At 43.9% G+C, this 24,305-nt stretch overlaps 2 protein-coding genes across 3 annotated transcripts in view; one reads left to right on the top strand and one right to left on the bottom strand.

Moving 5' to 3' along the window:
* Positions 1 to 10,271, top strand: part of XRN2 (5'-3' exoribonuclease 2) — a 66,903-nt gene extending 56,632 nt beyond the window's left edge. Inside the window, exons 28-30 of the mRNA XM_035101263.3 lie at positions 2,629 to 2,698; positions 6,004 to 6,148; positions 9,703 to 10,271. Coding sequence (XP_034957154.1) covers positions 2,629 to 2,698; positions 6,004 to 6,148; positions 9,703 to 9,759 — 272 coding nt within the window. The 3' untranslated portion in view covers positions 9,760 to 10,271. The remainder of the gene's footprint in view (positions 1 to 2,628; positions 2,699 to 6,003; positions 6,149 to 9,702) is intronic.
* An 11,538-nt stretch (positions 10,272 to 21,809) lies between these two features.
* Positions 21,810 to 23,339, bottom strand: NKX2-4 (NK2 homeobox 4). Of its 2 annotated transcripts, XM_035101298.1 has the most exons (3): positions 22,955 to 23,336; positions 22,040 to 22,540; positions 21,810 to 21,967 (listed from the first exon to the last, which is right to left on the bottom strand). In XM_035101298.1, the coding sequence occupies exons 1-3, from the start codon at positions 23,334 to 23,336 to the stop codon at positions 21,810 to 21,812; spliced, it is 1,041 nt and encodes a 346-aa protein (XP_034957189.1). The 2 variants fall into 2 exon arrangements, with proteins under 2 accessions (XP_034957189.1, XP_034957190.1); XM_035101299.1 differs by having other exon boundaries at positions 21,810 to 22,540; positions 22,955 to 23,339.
* Positions 23,340 to 24,305: the final 966 nt, after the last annotated feature.

The following is a 24,305-nucleotide window of genomic DNA, read 5'->3' as shown; positions in this document are numbered from 1 at the left end:
TCTCACCATATTCTAAGAACATTAACTTGTGAACCTAGCATACTAAGCTTTTTATTTTCCAGGACATCTTTTTGTAAATGAAAATTAGAGTATAGCAGGGTAATACAGTCAATCCAATCTAAGCTCTCTTAGAGCTAGCTGTGGAGGTTAGTAGTGTTCCCTGATTTCACATTGATGTGCCAATTTTCAGCTGATGAATAATTGTGTGCTGATAGCTTGCAGGAGTCAAGTGGAGTCTGCTAGCACTATGCGAATACAGGCTTGGATTTTGCTGTCAGAGTGTCTGATTTTATTATTTTCATTTCAGTCAATAAACTTGTCAATTAGCTGACTTTCCACTAATCAAAAAGAAAAAAAGGGGGAGCATTTTTCAATCAGTAAACATGAAGTCTTGGCTTTGATTGCCATGCTGATTACATAAGTTATCACTTCAGTTGCTACTGGAGAGAGCAGCTTAAATCGTTGCATCGGTTCTAGGAATTGCTTGCATTTTCAAGACCAATGAAATATTAACTGACATTTCTCCTCTCATTTTCTGTACCTTTTTGAAATGTCAATCTCTTGTTTTTATGTTTCCTCACTTACCTATTTTCTTACATTGCCATGACGAAAGGTAGAAACTTGGCATTGCAACTCTTTCTGTTATTTAGGTGTGTGCTGCGTCAGAAGAACTATTTTCAATGTTGTCTCTTTGTGTGGAATTCTACTGTTTATACAGATATTTGGATAACAGAGCCAGTACTGTTAGAAACGTGTCCAAACCAGTAGATTTTGAGCTAACTGCTCTTAACAATTATGAAAGCAGATATCAGAATGCATCCAGATTATTATTTACTCTCATTTAGCACTTCACTTCTATGTTATTCTTTTTGAAATCCTGAGTTTTTTCCTCATTTTGTGGGTGAGGCAGAAGTAGTGGAGGATAATGGAATGGAGAGGGGCTAGAATGCTGCTTCTCCCTTGACCCTTCAAAAATATCATCCCAGCTCTGCCCATCGGAATAGGAGATGAAATGAGCTGGGCCCCTGCCCATGTAGTATGCTTTTTGCTAGTTTTCCAGAAATGTAATAAAGATATGTGAAATAGTTTTGTATAGGAAAGGTTGCCAGATCCTTTATAAACCATTTAAGTTGTATGTTTCTCAGAACAGGCTGACTGTTCAGTATTAAGATAATTTAAGAAGTCTTGACATGGACTTGAATTTAATACGTACAATGCTTTTGGATGGGGAAGGGACTGTATATTTGAATTTTTTAAGATTAAACTACCATTACAATAGCAGTTGCTTCCTAAAGTAAATCCAAGATTTGTACTATCTTAGTTTCATTAATTTATGATGGTGCTATCTTACCTAGTTAGTGCATAAGGAACCTCAAACCTTAAGGGCTTCAAATCCTGGCCACAAATGTATTTATATGTTGAGGTTGCTATAGGGATGTCCCTAATTTAGTCTGACCAGTTAGGAACATAGTGCAAAAAGCTTTGTTCATTGGCCTGCATGAATTACTCTGCTCAAATAGCAGCCAGAGCAGGAATTGCCAGTGTTGAAAATTAGGCTGGATCTCCACCAGCAAAGTTACATTGGTGTCAATCCGATATGCCTGCACTGTACACAGTTCATTCAAGTGCTACGATGAAAGGTTTTTGTTCAGGTCAGACCATTAAAGTATAAGCCATCCAGTCTGAATGTGCACAGAGAGGGGCTCAGGCTTCCTTCCAGCCATCCCCTTTTTAACGCTCTCATTCACAAAGGCATTCCAGTAAATTATTGCTAAGCCCTGGTGTTCTTGCATATTAACACATTAACAGGGACATTACTGTCCTGTCATAGTAAATCCATTGGACAAATTCTGAATCCACCTGTTATAATTAGGTTGCACTTAAACATCATTGAGGATAATCAAAGATGTCACTGAAACTGAAGCTTTTGATTGATAAATGATGTAAGTGTTTTGAACTCACCAGGGATCTATTGATTAGATATTTCTTTCATTCTGTATACTGGTCCATTTATTTAAAAGAACAGAAGCCATTTAATTGCATGGCTTGTTAAATGATGTTGTTGCTGGTGCATCTTTGTAGTATGTTGTACTTTTGAGCTAAGAAAATATGTAAGTGGGTGGTCTTTTAGTAGCATCAGATGGTTGCAATTCCTGGTGTCCTTAGCCACAGTTCATCTAGTGTGTAGCTTTCTAATACAGATTATAATAAAAGTATTAGCTTTTCAGATTTATAGCCGCCTCATCTGGAAAGCTTGGTGATGGGTAACAAACATGCCTGGAAGTTGGCCTTTCTTGGTATCTTCTGAGTAAACAAGAATGAGATTGCCAATCAATTGATTATTTGGTTTATTTTCATGGGGGCGAATTTTAATTGATGGGGCTGCAGTTGTTGGGCTTTGGGAGGGAGGGGTTTAAAAAGATAATATATTAAAGTGGTCTTTCTAAGAATGAGTGCCTGTTTTTGTTTTGCAGTTGGAAGTTATCTCACATTTCTCCATTTCACAGAAGGCCACCTGAGGTTTTAATAATATTACTGGAGTTAAAGAAGTCTTAAAATACACCTATTTGTGGTTCACTGTAATATGTTACGACTGTGTTTATATTTTATTTTGCTTTTATTTCACAGATGTTGGTCCCCAAGACTCATGGCAAGGTCCTACACCTCTCTTTCAGCACCCACCACAAAGATTTGACAGGTATTCGTTAAAAATTTCCTTTTAATTACATATGTTAGTATCATAATGGAAACCAACTCCTAGAATTTCTATAACTTATTTTTGTTATAAAGAAACTTCATTTATCTCTCTAAATATCTCTCTAAACCCATCTTTGGATGGTTTCTGTAAGACCTTTCCTTTAATAATCAGAAACTTCAAAATTAACTTTGCTGTTGATGCTTCTGCTGTAGCATTCTTGGTCCTTTGGCCTCTCTCTCTTTGAAGCACTATGAATTTCAACACAGGCAGCTTAAAACTGCATTAGGTTTTGGACAGGCTAAACAAATTTCTTTTTAGGAGAGTCGTGGAGCTTAATGAGGCATAACTAATGGTGGTCCACTTTTATCATCACTGTGCAGGAACCACAGCATTAGTACAGACCAGCTATTGATTCTTGCTACAAACCTCTTGAAGTCCTAATCAGCTTCTTTGGTACAGCTTTTTCAGGCCTGACAAGTCTATTGTAGGCCAGTGTCACTGTAGGTCAGTAGTTATTAGTTGCCACTGAAAACAGTTTCTTTAACTACTTAAGACTGAACTGAATTAAATGCAGGAGGGACTCTGAGGAGGATTAAGGAATCTGCAGTCCAATAAGTACCATGGAACAGAGAGAATGTGACATGGTTTGATAATAAGGGATGTTTTATATGTGTGTCCCTTCATTGAGAAGCTGATTGTATGCCCTTAAAACCAGATATCCTGGGGTTTGGAAAGTGTATCTGTGAATAATTCTGTTATATCTGTAGAGCAAAATAAGATAATACAGATAAAACAGTTGCCAAATTGAGCATATGTTTTCTTTGTATGTATTGTTCCTTGCTATAAGAGAACACCCAATAACAAAAAAATGGACTGTATTTCTCCAGTAATGGATTCTGATCTTTACCACATTGAGTAAATCGCCTTCTAATTTTGCTATCACAGTTCCAAGAGTATATGGGAATTCTGATTTGAGGGGAATTCTGATTAATCATTTAACTTGAAGTTCTTTACTTTCCTTATTTTTGTAGGCCATTTTTTTATAAAAAAAGTTCAAGAACATTGTGACTTGTCTCTTTATTGTTATAATGAAGGATACTCATTAATGTGCTTTCATCAATTTTTGTCCTGCTATCAAATTAAATCAGTTAAAATCATAAGTGCAGCATAACATGCTATGCTTTCATTATGACACCCCTCCCCCCTGTCAAGAGTAAATAAACCTTTCTGAGCCCCCCTGTATTTAACTGAGGCCAAAAGCAAGCAGTTTACTTAGTTGTAGTCATTCTTGTTCCAAGTTAAATGGGAAGGCAGGTCAGATTTTTTTAAAAGGAGATTACACATTTAAGATTCCTGCAATATTTTACAAAAAGGCTAGAGTGCTGCCTTCTCTCCCACCCCGTGGCACTTGCCCAGTTAATCTCGGTGGGCAGTTAATGTCTGCAACCTATGTCGGTATTCTGGTCTGCTTTTCAGTTAAGATGTGCTCACCACAATGGCAGGTCAAGGAGGACTAGATCATTCATTTTGGAGAAGCCTCCACCCCTGCCTCTAAGAACCATTTATGTAAATGAGGTATTCTCAAAGGACCACCTGCTTGCTATATCATGAACTCGATTGGCTCCCTGAAACAATTTTATCTCACTGTGGCAGACCTATCAAATTTTAATCAAGATGGGGTAGAAGATACATCCACTGTTTCACTTGTTAGAAGGAGGAAATAATTCTCAAATGTCACAACAGCCTGGCACATTTCAGATATTTCACTTTATTATAGGGCCTGACTACCTGTGAGGTTGTATGATGAAATACATTTCTGCCCCCCACCGCTGAGATGCTGTCTGAGACTAAGAATGCAAAAGCTTGGTTTTTCTTAGTATTATCAATTTCACACAATTCTGTGTTGGTATCAGGTGACCCAGAGCATGTTCAGAAGGCACATGTTGTAGCAACCTTGCTGAAGTTAAATAGGTCTGAGTCTGGCCAATAACTGCCTGGGAGACTGCCTGAGAATCTCATATATTCTGCCTTGAGTTCCATGATGGAATAAAGGTTGGGGTATAAATAGACATTGGTGGTTCTTTGTTTCAGGCAATCTAATTTGCATGAATGGATTTACATGAAAGTAAATCTGTCTGTAAGATAGGATTTCAGCTTTTCAACTTCTGATTTACTTGCTAGGTTAATTTTGGAAGTTGAAGCTTTTCATGGCATCTTTGAATCCTAGCCTAGTAGCTTAGGTAGCGTTCCACTAGGAGCTCCTGAGAAATGTTAACTCTGGCTTATACAACAACACTAGACACTTGCATTTCCAGTACTTTCCCCAAGATATTGATCATGTAACTAGCCAGATTATACCTTTTAGCTACTTTATATTATTTGGTCCTGCTAATGATACAGCATTTTGCTCAAATGTATCTGTTTTCAAATGGATTTTGAATTTTTGGTTAAGACTGATGAAATCCTGTGGGTGATAGAGCTTTGGTCTTAACTATAACTAAAACAAACTACGTTTTCCTGCATATATTAATGTGTATATGACCTCTTGCTATATACTGCTACAGTTAAAACAGTACTTGTTGGTAATCTGGGATGGCATTCTTGGTGATAATAAGACATTGCATTTGTGTTCCCATATAAACAGTATGCCAAATGTTGGTTGGTCCATGCCAATTAGTGCTTACGTTGCTAGGTCACTGTGGTCAATTGAAAACTGCATCAATAGAACTTGAAAAGGTTTCCTCCTGATCAGACCTTCTGACATATTGAGTAGAATAATGGATGGGGGGAGATAACGGTTAAAGTCCTTACCCTGGATTCAAACTACTCTGCAGTAAGAATTCATTTGCAACCTGCAATTAACTAGAAAGAATGTACTCCCAGATTAGCCTGGATGTCCAGAAAATAAAGCCTCACTCTGACACTTGTTTACTCTTGAGATAATGTTACATTTTGCTGACGTGATTTTTTTTTCTTTATACTTCAAATCACTGCACAGAGGCAGGTTGGGGAGGCAGCAATACCAAATGGACCATATTCTTTCAGGACATCTTTTAAACCTGAATCTGAATTTGACAAAGGTTTTTAAATCCTTAGGTTTGTTCCCAGTGAGCATATGGGAGTGAAAAGACAAACAGAAAGTTTTGTTTTTAGTTTCGTTTTTGTTTAATGTTCCACTACTAGGAAAGAAGCAAAATTGTTCTAAGTTTGTCATTGGTATGAGCTTTCGTGTGCATGCACACTTCTTCAGATATACATTTGTATCTGAAAAATTTGTACATATGATATACATGTTTTTTCTTCAGAAATTCAGGGGCCACTCCTCTTCTTGCATGGAACCGCATGCCTCATTCGCAAGGACAACCATACCAACAAAATCAGTACCAACGCCCAGGTGGACCAATGAATTACCCACAAAGGCCCAATGATCGGAGGGAGAGGGGAAGACAGGTAACAAAGTGCTGTGTGGTTGTTCTTTGTGATCCTCTAGCAAGCTAGAAGAAAGGGGGGGGGGTATAATGTAATCTCAATCCTGAAAGCTAACAGGATGTTCTTTGACTAAAGAAAAAATCAATTGTATATAGTTTATGTGGGGGTTATGTTCCAAGGCACTATGTGTTTAAGTGAAATCGTGTATATTTGAAGCACCATTGAAAAAGCCTACAACACCCTCCCTTCTGCCCCCGTGCCTTTTTGTGACGTTTTTGGGTCACTTGCAGGTTCTGCGTGATGTGCACATGTATGGTTGCACACATATCAGACATGCCCCACACAGTTGCTTCCTGTAAGTTAATCATTTAGCAAAGAGTACAGTTTCACAGCAAGGTACTTGGACACCCATTGAGTTTTTCTGTGGATCTAACTGTGGTTAAGACCCATTGGAGTTAATGTTGTCCTGTTAATTTTAGTCCAGATAAAATTATATGGACTGTGACCGATATCTAGACTTGTAACAATTTCCACACATCCTATGCTAAAAATATCTGCCACCACAAAATGTCAAAGGATTTTCATTACCAGAAGAATATGTTTGGTGATAGGATCCTTTTGCTGCCTCCCTGCTCTTTCAAAAGTGGCCACTGCATGGTGAAGAGGAACTGGAGCAGCTCCTACACCTGCCAGCTAGATAGGAGCTCCGTCTTCTTTTCCAGACCTCTTTTGCCTTTGTGGGACTTAGCTTGCTCCCTTTGATCATGGAGGGCAGTTTGTCGTGGATGCTGTGCATGTGAAGGACCTGCTCTCCAGGTGTTGCTGGACTATCTCCCATCTTCCTTGACTATTGGCCATGTTGGCTGGGTCTGATGGAAGTTAAAGTCCAACAAGAAGGCCACAGGCTCCTCATTGCTTTGAAGAATCTCTGACTTCTTTTATTAGCCATACAATATTTTGCTTAAAATCAAAATGATATTTTTATCTGAAGGCCTGAATTAAGTCTTGCTACTAATTTTCTTTTTTAACATGCAATAAAGAATCCAGTCAAAATAAGTAAGCATACAACATTCTAACCAGTTGAAAACTGTGTACATAGGCAAACGATAATTAAAAACATTAAACTAAACTTAATGTGGAAATTATTGAGCCACCTTCTGGGACTGATCTTAGCTTTTGAAATAATATACCGGTAAGAATCAAATTTTAGCCTTAAATTCTCTTTCAAGAGTAACTGGAAAGTTTTAAACTGGCAGGCAGCCAGAAACAGGTAGCATTCTGAAGAGGTTTTACTTCTCTCTAATGCTAGGATCAGCTATCCTTCTGTTTTAAAAACTTGTTTAATTTCCCCCTTTTGTAGGTATGAATAGTCACTTTTTGGAGAATAAATTCTTACCTGGCATAATTTTGGATAATCTGATATCCCTCTTATAAGAGGGATAGAATCTGAAAGACAGAAATGCATTCCAGATCTTGATTCTCTCCCCACCCCACCCCACCCCACCCCTCAAGTTCCCTTGATGCAATGACATTTCACTGCTGGCACCAAAACACAGTAATCCATTGATATCTCAGGTCTGCACTTGTGCCTTTACTGGGATGATTGCATGAGAGTACAAGTGTTTCCGCAATTCTTACCTTAAACACCTGTACTGAAAGATCTATTGAAATTGCATCAAACTGTTGACAAGCTGTCCTGAGCATTTGGTGGATGCTTCTTACCACAGTTGCAAGGGGGATGGAGCTGTCCAAACACTTACACAACCTCACTTGGATTTACATCCTGTTCTTGTTCAAAAGCCATTCATCGGGGAAGGCTATTGAAAATGAAAAACTGAAGTTCTCCACATCTGGACATGTCTCACAGTTGCAAATAAAAAGTGCCTCATGCTAGCCACTTCCGGTTACCAGAACAGCTGAAAATGTGTCTCTGGTTGGCATTAGCAGCTGCTGCAAGCTATGGGGATGGAATAAAGAATGCAGAGTTTTCTGTAAGGCACTTTGCAAGTTGCAAATGTTAGGATTGGTTGCTGATTATTACTTTGATATTTTGTCTTTGAAAAGATAGCCTAAATAGGACCCCAGAATTGGATTCAGGTTTGGGTTTCATTTGTAAAAAAAAATTCCCCAAATAGGTTAAACCATAGAGCCTAGGGCTTGCCGATCAAAAGGTCAGTGGTTCGAATCCCTGCAACGGGGTGAGCTTCTGTTGCTCGGTCCCAGCTTCTGCCAACCTAGCAATTCGAAAGCACATCAAAGTGCAAGTAGATAAATAGGTACTGCTCCGGCAGGAAGGTAAACGGCGTTCCCGTGTGCTGCTCTGGTTTGCCAGAAGCGGCTTTGTCATGCTGGCCACATGACCTGGAAGCTGTACGCCGGCTCCCTCAGCCAATAATGCGAGATGAGCGCCGCAACCCCAGAGTCAGTCACGACTTGACCTAATGGTCAGGGGTCCCTTTATCTTTACTCAAGGGCAGCATTAGATTCCTTTTTGTCATTAACATGATTTCAAAAGAAGGATTGTATCACCTTACTTCCCAGTAGATTTGTGGGCATACCACATGGCATCAGCCCATCAAATGCTTTGTTCACTTGTCACAGGCACACTAGGATGCTTATGGAATAGCAGTTGTTGGGGCATCAGAATTTGGCCACAGGCCTCTTTGCTAACCCTTTGCATAGATGCAAGTACTGTTTATGAAGCATAGCATGAAATAGTTACCGTAAGTTCCCTTTCAGAGAAAACTATAAGGTTATTTACTACTTTGTACCCTATGTCAAAACGTATTTTATTGAAATATTGTACATACAGTATTTGCAAAAGAGTAATTTTGCAATTGCAGACTTTTGAATTAACTCTTAGTATTCTGTTGTTCAAATAGCTGATTGACTCTTTTGCAGGATGCATAATGTAATGCAAATAAAAGAATGTGAACAATAATTTCATGTTACTGGTCAAGAGTAACTGGTCAGTTCAAGTCTCAAGCAGTTAATTTACAGTTCAAAGACTGGTGGCAATTGAGGATTATGATCCAAGCCAAAGTTAAGACCTGATTTAGAGAGAAAGATATGTTGTTTAGTCGTTTAGTCGTGTCCGACTCTTCGTGACCCCATGGACCATAGCACGCCAGGCACTCCTGTCTTGCACTGCCTCCCGCAGTTTGGTCAAACTCATGTTCGTAGCTTCGAGAACACTGTCCAACCATCTTGTCCTCTGTCGTCCCCTTCTCCTAGTGCCCTCAATCTTTCCCAACATCAGGGTCTTTTCCAAGGATTCTTCTCTTCTCATGAGGTGGCCAAAGTATTGGAGCCTCAGCTTCACAATCTGTCCTTCCAGGGAGCACTCAGGGCTGATTTCCTTAAGAATGGATAGAATAGAGAGAGAAAGATAAGCACATCGTTAATTCTCTCTGGGTTTGATGAGGCATAAAATTGCTTAACTTTGGGCTGGATTTTGCCTCCATTTGTATGTCATTTTATTTTTCTTGTAGCACTTTACTTGCAATGTCTTCTTTCTGTTTTGTACTATCTTGTGACTGGAAAAAGTAGAGTAATACTATCTTTCTCTTTTGCAGGGTTATGGAAGGCCTTACCCATTGCCACCATCTTCTGGAAGATACAACTGGAATTAGGCTTTCGGCATTTCCACCACTTAAAATAATCCTTTTTTAAATGCCATCTTTATCATCTGAGTAATTTCTAGGTGATAAGCTTTCTTTTTAAACTGTGTACATTTTTACTGATAAGATTTGATATGATACATGTTACTTTACAAGTGTACTGCAGAATACAAGTAAAATTAGCACTTGCTTGTATGAAAAGTCTAATGAAGCAGGAGTCCTGTTCTGTCTTTACTGTGTGGTTTTTATTGCATTACTACATTGTTGATGTCTTTCTTATTCACATCAGAATATCCTCTTGGTTCACAGCTAGGAAAAGGTTTGTCCTATGAAGTATAGCATTGAAAACACACACAGAAATTGTGTTTTAATTGTGGAAGTTAGCTTAGAGGCTTTCTACAAGCACAATGTTTTAAAGACTTTTGGTCAGTATTCCTTCTAAAGTGCTTCATTGCTGATGTATTTGTCCCTTTAAAAAAGTTGGTGAAGTTTTGAAGTAAAAGTTTCATCTTTTACAACATCAATGTATCTTTCTTTGTTTCATATTATTAGACAAGAATTAGAAGTTCCTAAGTTTGGCTGGGTCATTCCTATGCTACTTCATCCACAGGACCCACTTATGCTGCCATGCTGCCTGCCTACTAAAGCACACAGTGTGTGTGTGAGAGAGAGAGAGAGACTATTCTTTCCTTCACTAACTTCTTAAAGTTTGATTTTGAGATACGTATTAAAAATGAATGGTCCAAAATAAATGCCTCTTCCTCCTGAAGCACTTACCCAACCATTAAATTAGATAAATTAGCAATGCTTTCCCCACTTCTTTTACAAATACACTAAAGGGAAAATCTATAGTTCACCCCTTACCACAACACTAGGTGTATACTACTTTCGCACAATCCCAGCTCTCTGCTCTCAGGAGGTTTGCAGCAGGAAACTCCCACATCAGCCGTGGCAGGAAGGGTAGTTGAACTGGGTCCCAAACATTTAATTTAGAAAACGTTAATAGAATTGTCAACTTCCTATATGCAGGAATTTTGTTTTTCTAGGAACTTGCTCATTTATTTTCTGTGTTTATATGCCTCCTTTTGGGCTAGGCATTCAGAACAGGTCACAGTTTATAATAATAAAATGTCCAAAGCTAGGATAAGACAGGACCAGTTCACATTATGTTCATCCCTTGATGGCTGCTACATCAATGGGTGAATTGCATGTGTGAATGAGGCATTGGAGGACTAATGCTACAAATAAGAGCTTTAATGTGCACTAGATGTAAAATTGCTCTCAAATGCAATGCATTTCTTTTAAAAAAAATATTTTTACAGTATTGGTTTTTCCATGTATACATCCCCTAACAATATTTCTCTAATAATTTTCCATATCACGCCCCCTCCCCTGGACTTCCCTCACATTCCCATTTTGTTTTATTTCCATATTACTCACCCTGCGTGTTGTTTTCCAAAAATTTCCCAATACATATAGTCTTACCGTATTTTTTGTTATATACAGTTGTGTTTGTTTATTCAAGCCCTACCAGTGAGTCCAATTCTTCATGTTGCCTCTTCACATATGTTATAAATCAGGGGTAAGCAAACTTTTTCAGCAGGGGCCAGTCCACTGTCCTTCAGACCTTGTGGGGGGCTGGACAAATTCCTATGCCCCACAAATAACCCAGAGATGCATTTTAAATAAAAGCACACATTCTACTCATGTAAAAACACGTTGACCGTCCGTGGGCTGAATTGAGAAGGCGATTGGGCCGCATCCGGCCCCTGGGCCTTAGGTTGCCTACCCCTGTTGTAAATGGTTCCCATTCTCTTTTAAAGTCTTTGTTATCCTTTTCATGTAATTTATCTGTTAATTTTGCCAGTTCTGCATATTCCCTAAGTTGTCATTGTTCTTTCGTTGGTATTTCTTCTGTCTTCCAAGCTTGTGCTAATATAATTCTTGCCGCTGTTGTTGCATACATAAATAATTTCCAATTTTCTTTTTTTTAATCTTGATCTAAAATTCCTAGGAGAAATGCTTCTGGTTTCTTAACAAAAGTCTTTTTAAACATTTTTTTTTCAATTCATTCTATATCATTTCCCTATCATTTCTAACCCTTTTGCATTCCCACCACATATGATAAAATGTACCATCTTTTTCTTTACATTTCCAACAGCTTTTAGATCCCTTTTTATACATTTTTACTACTTTCTCTGGTGTACTATACCATCTATACATCATTTTCATATAATTCTTTTTCAATAAAATGCAATCTGTAAATTTTAAATTCACTTTCCACATCTTTTCCCAATCTTCAAGTTGTATATTGTGACCTAAATCCTGAGCCTACTTTATTTGTGCTGACTTTACCATTTCATCCAGCATTTCCCCATATAACAGGAGATTACACATTTTTTGAGTAATTTCGTATCACTTTCAATTATCTCTTTTTGAAAGGTTGACACTGTGTAGCTGAAACCTTTCTTATTGTCTTCCTTAAACTGTTCGTTTAATTGTCTATGATGTAACCAACTTTGTAAAAAAATCTTTAGTTCCTCATATTCTTTCAGCATTAACCCCCTTTCCACCCACCTCTATTAATAATAATCTGTATGTCGGCCAATTTCCTCTCTTCAACATTGTGTTCAGATATTCACCTACTAATAATCTGTTGTTGAAAAACTGAAGCTACAATCTTGCATATGCTTACTGGGGAGTAAACTGCATTGAATTTAGGCATTTCAACTCAGAATTCAGTTTAGGATTGCACTCTAATGTAATGGACATGGCACTCACCCTATTAAGTATTACTTTTCAAAATTGGGCATATTTTTCACTATTGATTTGAGGATTGGTTCTGGTTGCTCAGCAGGAATGTTAAGAAATTCACTTCATTTTTCAACTATGGTTTTATTATCTAATGTTAGTTGTACTCTTGAGTAGATCCACTGAAAACAATGGATTTAGGTCAGTTGATTTCAGTGAGTTTACTTTGAGTATGAATAACACTGGGTATCACCCCATGTTTTTGTAAGCCTAAACTTTAGCTAATCTTTAGCTTTTGCTCGTACCTTGATCCAATATGTTTACTATGAACTAATTCAAATTAGACTTGGTATAAATAGACATGCAGCAGAATGAGATGACAGCACAGACTGGGCTACCGTTGCTTGCTCCCTTTCTCCTTGTATTTTTACTTGCATGGAATTTGTTTAGGGGAGTACCAGCAATCTGTAGTTTGAAGTAGCATAGTCTGCTCTATCATATCAGTATCATTCCTCCTCCTCCTACTTCAGTAGATCAGGGTGTGGGATGGAATGCTTGAATCAAGCCCTAGAGCTCTTTTGAAGTAAGGGTGGCCCCACTAGAAAAAAGGACAAGCCTACTGCATTTTTGTGTGGGAGAGGGAATTTCAGGATTTTTCATTTGTCATGGATCATGGAGGAGCCCTGTTCCCTTTTGCAGGATACGACCAAAAAGTGCAGTGGACAAAAATTAAAGCTGGTGTGGGAAGGGAGGGACCAAGTTGTGAAACAGGCAGGTCTCTGAGACAGCTAGACATGCCAGGGAGAGAGTTGCGGTATTGTTTGCCCATGAATGGAGGGGTAGACCAGAGCATTCAGGGGGGCATCTTCATTCTTCTACAAATCATGTGAAGCAGTTACAATCTTCCCTGCTTGGAAAATGTCCTTGCCAGCCCTTCAGAAAAGCTGCTGCCTTTATAAACACTTTTGTGCGACCCTTTCCTCATTGTTTGCTGAGTGACACAGTAAGTGAAAGCTTGTGTGTGCATGTAGGTAAAGGTAAAGGACCCCTGGACAGTTATGGGGTGCAGCGCTCATTTCGCTTTCAGGCCGAGGGAGCTGGCGTTTGTCCACAAACAGCTTTCTGGGTCATGTGGCCAGCACTTCTGGCCCACAACAGGACACCATGATGGAAACCAGAGCGCACAGAAACACCGTTTACCTTCCCGCCGGAGCGGTACCTATTTATCTACTTGCACTGGTGTGCTTTCGAACTGCTAGGTTGGCAGGAGCTGGGACAGAGCAATGAGAGCTTACCCTGTCACAGGGATTCGAACCGCCAACCTTCCAATCTGCAAGCCCAAGAGGTTCAGTGGTTTAGACCACAGCGCCACCCACGTGGTCTTTTTACCTTTTATGTGCATGTAAATTAGCCATCTCACAGGTGTAGGCTTACATACGCACACACATATCCTGCAGCAGTAAACCTGAGCTTGATATGAGTGTACATTTGACTGAAAGCTGCAGCTAATCCTGACAGACAGAAGTCCTGTTTTGGGGGGATGGGGGACAGTCGGGTGTGGGGGACTCCCTGGTCCTGAATGGGACAACTGTGCCCCTGAAGGAGCAGGTGTGCAGCCTGGGAGTCATTTTGGACTTACAGCTGTCCATGGAGGCGCAGGTCAATTCTGTATCCAGGGCAGCTGTCTACCAGCTCCATCTGGTACGCAGGCTGAGACCCTACCTGCCTGTGGACTGTTTCGCCAGAGTAGTGCATACTCCCACTTGAACTACTGCAATGGGCTCTGCATAGGGCTACCTCTGAAGGCTACCTTTGACCCAGAAACTACAACTAATCCAGAATGTGGCAACTAGACTGGTGACTGGGAGTGGCCGCCGAGACCACATAACATTGGTCTTGAAAGGCCTACATTGGCTCCCACTACGTTTCCGAGCACAATTCAAAGTGTTGGTGCTGACCTTTAAAGCCCTAAATGGCCTCACCCCAGTATACCTGAAGGAGCATCTCCACCCCCATTGTTCTGCCCGGACACTGAGGTCCCGCACCGAGGGCCTTCTGGCTGTTCCCTCACTGTGAGAAGTGAGGTTACAGGGGACCAGACAGAGGGCCTTCTCGGTAGTGGCCCCGCCCTGTGGAATGCCCTCCCATCAGATGTCAAGGAAATAAACAACTATCTTGACTTTTAGAAGACATCTGAAGGCAGCCCTGTTTAGCGAAGTTTTTAATGTTTGAAGTTTTATTCTGTTTTTAGTGTTCTGTTGAAAGCTGCCCAGAGTGGCTGCAGAAACCCAGCCAGATGGGCAGGGTATAAATAATAAAAGTATTATTATTCTATTATTATTTTTTATTGTAGCTTTCTTATGAGTGTTTCTGTGTGAGAAACTGTTTGCAAATGCCTGTTGGTTGTATTCACACTTCACATTTTAGGTTTATGCTCTACAAATCATGTGAAGCAGTTACAATTTTCCCTGCTTGGAAAATTTCCTTGCCAGCCCTTCAGAAAAGCTGCTGCCTTTATAAACACTTTTGTGCAACCATCTGATAGCTAGATTGTTTTGCGCTCCCAGCAAGGTAGGCCTGTCAACCTGTCGCAGCAAAAGAATCTGATGAAGTGAATTTGTGCTATAACAAGCATGTCTTTAGGGTGCCATAAGAATCTTTCTTACCAATTTGGGTCAGTTATTGTGGGGAAGAGGAAAGAGGCCCTGTCATTTCTGCCTCTTGGTACAGAGCCTGGTACACAGGGGAGAGGGTTTTTTGCAGGTATGGTGCTGGATGGTGGTTCTCGTACACCCCTAGGTTGAAATTCCCCCAAGAGACCATGAAATAATCCCTATTTGCCTTCGGAGTCGCAGGAGGAGAAGCCGGTTTGGCCAGCCCCTTCTCCCCCATGCAGGTGCCTCTTTGCAGAGTTAAATGCAGGTCTCTCTCTCCTGGACACAGTCTTGGCTGCCAATTAAAGGCCTGTGGGAGCCTCTCGAGGGCCCCCAACTCCAGGGGCTGGAGAGGAAGAGAGCTCCTCCAGCTGATTTTGCCCTCCACTGCACCAGAGAAACTTTGGGAGGCTCTTTGTTCCCACTTAAGACCCCTTCCTGGCCAGGCCGCACCAAATACACTTATCCACCTCTTCAGATAATGAGCTTCACCCAAGTCTGCCTGGCTTGTCTTCGCCTTAAGGATCTCGGGAGCACTAATTGGAGGAGAAGCCCTTTCTTTCAAGCAGCCCGAAAAATGTCGCAGCTGAATGGAAAGGAAGGTTGCTCTGGGCTGAGGAAGACGGAGAAACCCTCGCTGCTTCCCAAAAAGAGCCAGTTGGGCTTTTCAATCATAAAGGGGTTTTTAGTGGGAGGGCAAATTAGCACCAGGAACCTTTTACAATATATTTATACACACACATATGCAAAGACTGCTTTCAGTAGCTAGCATATATACTTTAGCTATGGATGGGCAGAGTAGTAAAGACTTGAAATGGTTATAATATTTTTTATTTTAAAAAATAGTTTTATTCTGCTGTTAGGAGCTGCACAGGGAACAAGTAGATAGGTTCCGGTGCAGTGTGGTGGAGAGTGCAACATGCCCCTTTCAGTTTAGTAGTGTTGCTTAGTCATCACAATTCCTGAGAGCAAATCTGGCCAACTTAAACTTGGTATAGGTAGGTAGCCGTGTTGGTCTGAGTCAAAGCAAAATAAAAATAAAAATTCCTTCAGTAGCACCTTAAAGACCAACTAAGTTTATATTTTGGTATGAGCTTTCGTGTGCATGCACGAAAATCTGAAGAAGTGTGCATGCACACGAAAGCTCATACCAAAATATAAACTTAGTTGGTCTTTAAGGTGCTACTGAAGGAATTTTTTTTTATTTTGCTTAAACTTGGTATGTTTTAGACATGCAGTTAAATAGCACCTTGCTTGGTGCCTTCCTTGCCAAGGTGTCAGGCATTCAAAATACATCTCTCAGGCTTCCCATTACAGCTTTGGAGAAGCCAAGAGCTCTCCTTGACTCACTGCTGGTGAGATGCACATTTTTAAAGGACATATGTGTGCATTCACACAGAGAATTTCTAGGTTTAAAATGAAACTTCCCCCCACTTGCACACATTGGAAAACTTGCACAGCCTTTGTGCAGGGACTAAGAAAACTGTCACTGCCTTTGTGCAAGGACAAATTAAGAAACTCATTTATTTGGATTATTAAACTTTTTTTTCCCCCAGAGATAAACGTTCAGAGCAAACACCCGCTATTCAGGCCCCTTCGTTCCATTTATCTCTGGCTCTTTATTCACATCAAAAAGAACTGCCAATGCCATCTCCTTTCCTCCACTTTATTATGATGTGGAATAGGAATAGCTTGCAAAAATGGTCTGATTGGATTTTAATCCCACACAAGAGTTAAGAAATGAATAATAACCCTAAACCCTACGAATAATTTGGCACAAATCACTGGGCAGGTTTGCAGCGCCAGCTCCGCTGGAATGACCAGGAGAACCCTTGCCTGCCGAGCGCCTGTTCCTTTCAAGTCCGGAGAAGTCCCAGGGGAGTTTGAGCGCGTGTATCTGCATTGTCACCCTCAAGTTTAGGCGAGCTTGGGGGAGCTTCTGGGCGCACGGGAAAGGCCTTTGTAGTTTGGGGAAAGTCCCTTCGTCTCTAAACTGAACTGCTGTAAATACCTTTACCATTCCGGTGTGGCCCAAACCAATGTCGCCTCTGCACTTGCTCCGTCGCTCTCATTCCTTGGGTTCAGCCCCGCTAGTTCCCCCCAGAACAAGTTAGACCACCTGAGGCTCACCACCTGGTATACGGATATTTGCGCCTGGCAATGTCCCGGTCCACACGCGCTTTCCTCCCGCAGGAATGGCCTGCCCAAGCAACAGCTTTTCCCTGATCACTGCATGTGGTCCGCTTTAGAAGTGCACATTCCTAGCTCGGGTGTCTAAATGAACTGTCCCAGGTCAAACCACGGAAGACAAAACTCTCGCGTGGCCCCAAACACATCATTTCCCCGCGGTCTCGGTTTCTATATTCGCTTTAGAGTTTTGTGCAGCCCAATCCGACAGATGTTCACTTAGAATAAACTCCCATTGGCTTCAGCGGGAACTATTTCCACTCCAGGTAGTTTACAGCCCCAGTGCTGCTCATAAAGTTATGACTTTACCCATTTCCGCTTCCATCCTAGGAACATTTCTGGTGGGTGAGAGAGTACGTACTAGTAATTTTAATTAGTTTTAGGCTGCGATCCACTTGGTTAGAGTAAGCCGCACTAAACTCAACGGATGTTACCTTTGAGTAGACGTGCATATAGGATTGTCGGGTCACAGTATGCACATTTACTCGAGAGTATTGCCACGTTCAATGGAATGTCGAAGGCAATGCATTTAGTTTTACAGGTCAGTAATCGTACATCTTAAAAACAGGCGAATAACTTACCAGTTCCCTAATAATTATGGAATTATTTTTCTGTCTCCATCTCGCACACTTTCCTTTTCCAAAAAGTTCTTTGTCGCTGATATTTCCCCGCCCCCGCCTTATCCTCTCTTACTTTAAGACAATTGGATGTTACTGTCTTTTAAGTCGCAAAGAACAGCAACTTAAAAATAAATATTTATTGGTCCAAATAAAGTGATCCTAATAAAGGTAACAGGAAAAATAAAACTGGTGTCTGCAAATGGCTAAAGTATGTTTTGTCCAAACGTTTATTTAGGATAGTAAATACAATAAGAGGTGGGGGGGGAGTGAGGGGGCAGCAGGGCTGTAACATTTCATGCAACCCGGTCCTTTTACCATTAAGTCCAAATACTTGGATTTAAGTACTTACAGTCCGATCCTGCGCATTTTTCCTTGGAAGCAAGTCCCAGTAAGTTCAGACTTACTCCCAGGTATTTGTGCCATCTCATAATTATTATAGTTGAATCTCAAACAGATTTAATCGGAAAGAGGTGTGCCATTTGTTATATAGGTAGCATTCCGGGCCTCGGTCCGGAGCAGCAAGAAGACGAAAACCGCGCATCAACCAAACACCACATAATATTCTAAGCCTATTTCGTCTTTCTGCAGCCTGACCCTCTCTCTTTCTTCCCCACGCATTTTCTAACCGGCGTTCCCAAGTAAGACCCACTGAGTTCAATGGGACCGATTTCGTAAGATTTAGGATTACAGCCTTAAGGCGTTCATTCACAACGTGGTTTTGCTTTTCTTTTAACGGGACTCCTAAACACAACACGGTTTCTTATTCCCTCTAAGACTAACCTGATACAGCTAAAGTAAATTCAGCGCCACTAACTGAAGCTAATTCAGCGCCCATTGACTGCAATCACCTTAAATGCCACGTGCGGCAGAATCCTGCGCTTACATAAAAGAAAGTGCCATTGAACTAAATGTGGCTTAGGTAAGTGGCGACTGCAGCCTAAATCCCTCTAAGTTCAAATGGGCCTTCGATCGCAGTCTAACTTGCTCCGAATGGACAGGATCCAGCCCAAGTGTGGTACTTCAAAACCTTACTGGTGTGAAACGAGAGACAGAGATTTAAACCTGAGCTTTCTAGTTTAAAAAGACTTAAACAAGCCTTCGCGTCCTCTTGGTTCCGAGTTTATTTTAAATGACACATATTTCCAAAGATCCAGTGTTAACTTCAAAAAGAACTATCCATTTGTTTTAATGGAACTGACTTCCCACCTAAACTTAGCAGTAAATGTATCTGTGAGGAATCCGGAGAAAATAGAGCAATGGAAAATGCCCAAATTCATCTTAATTGTGGAGACACGGAAATCCATCATGCGCAATTCCGTGTTTACAAAATAATTACCTAAAATGCACTGGAAGCTCAATCTTTTGCGTGTCTACTGGGAAGTAAGTCCTACCGGACTTCCTCCCAAGGAAATGTCTTTCTTCTTTCTGAGTAGACGTGTCTATAGGATCGCGCCATAAAGGCACATTCCAGGGCGGGAGGGGAATTCTGTGCACTGGGCAAGAGCACTTGGGTCGTGCTCTGAGATCCTAAACAGAACATCCTCTTTACATGGAAGAAACTTCAACTCGGCACCAGCCAGAAGCACTTAGGGCTGGGTGGTAGCAGAGCCCCATTCAGCTTGGTAAAGCGGGACCTTAAAGTCTCCGGAAAGTTCTCCTGCGCCATCTCCACCAATGTGAACCGGGAACACCCTGGTTTCGCGTGGCTCCTGGTCCTGCCAGTGGGGTTTTGGCAAGTGAGCCCGCTTTAAAGCTAACTAATTGCATAAATTATATAAATTAACTCCTATGTTATCCATTTTTTTAAAAAAACAGCAGCAAACCGGAAACTTCCCTCCAATAGACTTACAACAATCGCGGCACCACAGGCGTCTCTCTTATTGGGGAGTGCACTGCTAACCCTGTTGCGCGTTCCTGCCTTATGACTTTCTGATATCCTCTTGCTTTGCGTAAAGTAGGCAGAATCGGCTCGCTGACATGCATAGCTGCCAAGTTCTCCCCTTTTTTAAGGGAAATTCCCTTATGCTGAATAGGCTTCCTCGTGAGAAAAGGGAAAACTTGGCAGCTATGCTGACATGGTTGTGATCAGATTTCGATCCAGGCTTCACTTTATTCATGTTATTTTCAATCTGAGGTTTTCAAACTGTACTCACTTATTTAAAAGCCACACACAAACACACAGCCTCCGCCAAGCAGGACTTCGTGGGACGTAATCTCTTTGCTTCTGATGACCATTTGAGGGGAAATGGTTACGAACAACCCTCGTGCTAGTTTTGAGAAAGGCAGATCTATTTCAGACCCGGCGTGTTGGAGGGAATAAGAATCCCATTCTTTAAGAACAGCAAACAACAGCAAAAAGCAGCCAACCAATTAAAACAACAGAATACAGCCCGCCCACCCCCAGGCCCAAAGAACAGACTTACAAAATTATGTTAAAGTGATTTTCCTGCCCACGTCAGAGACTACAAATGACGCAATCTGGGTCGAGGCTGTTTAAAGCCCACTGCAATTTTAATTAGTCAAACTTTTCTGACGATTTCAGCCTTCAAATGCAAACATAATTTGTTTCCTGATTCAGGGCCATCTTCTCCTCCCTGTGGATTTATTTCGATCCTTTGCTCCCAGTCTAATGGACAGAGGAATTCTGCCGTTTCTATCCACCCCGTCAATGTTTACTGCTTCTTTTAGTCCTCTAAGAGCTCAGCTCTTAATACAGCCCTAACCCTATTTTACCAACGTGGAGATTCCAATTCAGTGAGGCGCACGTTGCTTCTCGAGGAAGTTTATTCGTGCTCCTTCTCAGCTCGCATTGATTTCAGTGGGGTTTGCGCAGGAGAACTTCTCACGGAACCTGTTATGGGAACTAGGCAGGGAACGGTGCCCATCTCTCTTTTCATCTGTTCATGTACCTTTCAGTGAAACGAGACTGCCCTTTGTTTTGCTTGCTTTTTCTACAAATGGCTGGGTTTGTATGAGGTTTTGCCAGTAATACATTCGAATACATAGTAAATAACAATAATTAAAAACTTTTCTTTCTTTTTAAACCTGCGCGTCCGCGTCCAAAAAGTTGTATTGAAAATTACCCCTATGAGGGGGTATCCCGAATGTCAGGGTTCCTCTCTCCCTTTCTCCGCCACCGTCCATGCGACAGTTGCGCCTTCCCTTTTGTAAAAATGGCGGATCATGTTGATAGTCGACCTCGAGTTCCAATTCAATCAGCTCTCAATCAATAATAACGAGATTGCACTTAAGGGACTCCCATATAAAATTATTATTAGTGTCAATAACAGGATCTCTTCCCTTTTTTCCAGAGATAAGTTGCACTTCATTGTTGATCTTGCTCGGTTGCCTTTATCAGATATGTACACAACACCGATCCAACCCAGTTCTGGAACCACCCAGGAACTGTCTTGATGAACATATTCAGATCAAGCGTTGCTGGGGGTGGGGGGGGCTTCTCTGCCCCGCTTTCCCGCCCACCACAGGAGCGGATGACAAAATTACGCCAGAGAACAACCTGCTCCCAGCGGATAATCCCCAACTCCGCGTTAACAAATCGTCCCTTAATCCCCCTGTAGGCTTCAACAAGTAGACAGATACCTGGGCTTGTGGCCTGAGGATGATCCTGGAGCCAAGGAGGACTTCAACGGCAGAGAGAGCTTGCCACTGTCCCGCTAAGCCAACCGAATCCAGTTGGCTGCCGTCGGAGCCCGCCGGCACAGGAGAAGGTCGCTGCGTCCCGGGAGCGGACATCTCTTGCGGGGGTCGGGGGAGGAAGAGCAACAGGGCGGTTTGGTTTATTTTGGGGTGTGTGTGTCTGGGGGGTAGGTAGTAGGTGTTTGTGGGGTTGTTACCATGTCCGGCCATAGAGCAAGCTGGCGTTGACCAGGCCGCCGTTATACTCGACGGCCGCCGCGTCCATCTGCGCCAGGGCGCCCACTTGGCTGTGCAGCGAAGGCGGGCTGGGGGACATCTCTTCCAGGTCCGGCGCCTGGCCCAGGGAGGTCACTTGCTGCTGCTGCTGCTGGTGCTGCTGCTGCTGCTGCTGGGGATGCTGGGCAGCGTTGCCCCCGGCCCCGCTGGCGCTGGGAGCTGGTCCGGCAGACTGACCGGCGGCGCCGGCGCTGTGCGGGCAAGGCTTGCCGTCCTTGACCAGAACAGGCACGGCCACACGCCTCGGAGACGCCGCCTGGGCTTGCTGCTGCTGCGGCTGCTGCTGGCACAGGCTGGGCCCCTCGGGAGGCGTCTGCGTCTGGGGTTGGTGCTGGTGTTGCTGCGCGGCCTTGTCCTTAGCTTGTCTCTTCATCTTGTAGCGGTGGTTCTGGAACCAGATCTTGACCTGCGTGGGCGTGAGGTGGATGAGGCTGGCCAGGTGCTCCCGCTCGGGCGCCGACAGGTACTTCTGCTGCTTGAAGCGCCGCTCCAGCTCGTACACCTGCGCCTGCGAGAAGAGCACCCGGCGTTTCCTCCGCGGCGCGGCGTGCAGCCCGGGCGCCAGGGACTTGGCAGCCTCCGCGATGCCCGACAGAGCCCCCATGCCGGCCATGTTCATGCCCCCCGACGGGCCCATTAGCCTGGAAACTGAGCACACACACACACGGGAGAGTTATGAGACAGTTAGAGCAGAGGGCAATCTCGGGGAAAGGGACCAGGGGCCGAAAGCGTCACCCTCACCAAGTATGGAGAGGTCAGCTTTATTAAGCGCTTAAGGCGACTGAGTCCCAAAGTGCCGGGGCAACCTCTTATGCGCCCTGAGATGTCAAGAGTGTCCCTGAGCACGTCCAAAGTATTTTCCCCCGCCCCACTTCGGAATTCCAATTAGTTCCCCAAATTTAGGAATAAAGGCGTCCAGATTCGGGGTGGGGCGCTGTAAGAAACTGGCCACCAAAGATGGGGCGCACTCCAGCCCTCCCCCAAGAAAATGCAGTCGGAGTACCCAGCCCAGCCCTACCAGCCCCACCAGCCCTATTCCCTTCCTAGCCCCTCCCCGCTTACTCGTGGGGTAGCGGGGATCCGCGTTGGCTCCGTACCAGCCTGAGGCGGCTGCGCTTCCGCGCACGCTGTCTGGATAAGGTGCCAGGTCGCCAACGTTGCCCAGCCCGCCGTTGCAGTAGCCGGCCACGGGCCCGTGGGCGAACTGCGAGACGCCGGCGTGCGCCATGGAGTGGTAGGCGGCGGCGTTGTGGGCGCCCATGGGGTGCTGCTGCGGTGGTGGAGGTAGGGCTGCATTTTGGGGCTGCCGGTAGGCGGCGGCGCCCATGCCCAGGGGGGCGCCCAGGCTGCCATCCATGGCGCCGAACTTCTTGTAGGTCTCGTCCATGGGGCTGAGGATGTCGGAGACGGAGAAGGGCGTCGTGTGCTTGGGGCTGAGCGACATGGCTCGCCGGGCGAATCTCCTGCGCGCTCGCTCGCCCGGCCGATGCGGCTGCCGAGTCCGGACGAAAAGGGGGCTGAGCGCCGCCGCCGCCGCCCGCCGCCGCCCGCCGTCGCGGGAGCCCGGCCAAGGAGAGGAGGGGGCGGCAGCAGGAGGAGGCGGCGGCGGCGCGCCAGCCCTCCCTCAGCTCTTTCCTCTTAGCTGGGGTTTCTTTTAGTCCGGCGGCACCCGCTTTACGACAGACACCGGCGGGGGCGGAGCCACAAGGAAGGCTGCCCCCCCCCAGCAGCCACTCGTTGCCTCTGCGGCTGGAGCCCCCTCCAGTGGAGAGGTGGGTCCCCCGCCAATTAAAGAGGCACCTCCAGCTTTTCAGGTAGGAAACCACTCCCCGCATACAAGGAGCCCCCACCCCACGCTCCTCAAAGGGAGCCCCTGCTAGGCAGTGTTGCCACAGGGGACCCCGCCTCCCCGAGGCCCTCAGAAGGAGAGGGGCCCCAACTCGGAGGGTTCCCTCAGCAACTATTCGGGACCCCGACCCCGCTCACTGGGAACCCCTGAGAGAGCCAGGCGGGGAACCCTCGACGCCGTCTCTATTCCTTGCTCCAAAAGCTGGGTGGCGCCAAGTCCTGCGAGGCCCAGGGCACCCCCACGGCAGCCTCGCCAAGCAAGGCCTGCCTTGGACACTATCCTAAAGGGCATCCAAATGGATGGGTGGGCAGGCACGCCTCTGCCCTGGACGCCTCTTCAGGCTGCTGTACCGATAGCTCGAGGGGTGCGCTCCAGGCCCGTTCGGCGCGATCCTCCTAGCCAGCGCACACCTGCCTGGTGCCTGAGAGCGCCCGCCGCTCTTGGACTAGGTCCCTTTTGCGCCCTCCAGCAAAACTGTGGCAGAAAGGTTGGCCAAAGAGGAAATGCCCCACGTTTGAAAACAATACCTTGCGCTTGCGCCCGTAGATGAGAACGTTTCTCCTG

Source organism: Zootoca vivipara, chromosome 8 (genome assembly GCF_965207765.1).
Source record: "Zootoca vivipara chromosome 8, rZooViv2.hap1.1, whole genome shotgun sequence".
Classification (NCBI taxonomy): domain Eukaryota; kingdom Metazoa; phylum Chordata; class Lepidosauria; order Squamata; family Lacertidae; genus Zootoca; species Zootoca vivipara.
The sequence above is the reverse complement of the archived record's forward strand: the minus strand, read 5'-3'. Positions and strand labels throughout refer to the sequence as shown.

Coding starts and splice junctions, on each gene's coding strand:
- NKX2-4 (XM_035101299.1), bottom strand. CDS start 23,336: ATGTCGCTCAGCCCCAAGCACACGACGCCCTTCTCCGTCTCCGACATC. Junction 22,541..22,954: donor GGATCCCCGCTACCCCACGA/GTAAGCGGGGAG, acceptor GTGTGTGCTCAG/TTTCCAGGCTAATGGGCCCG.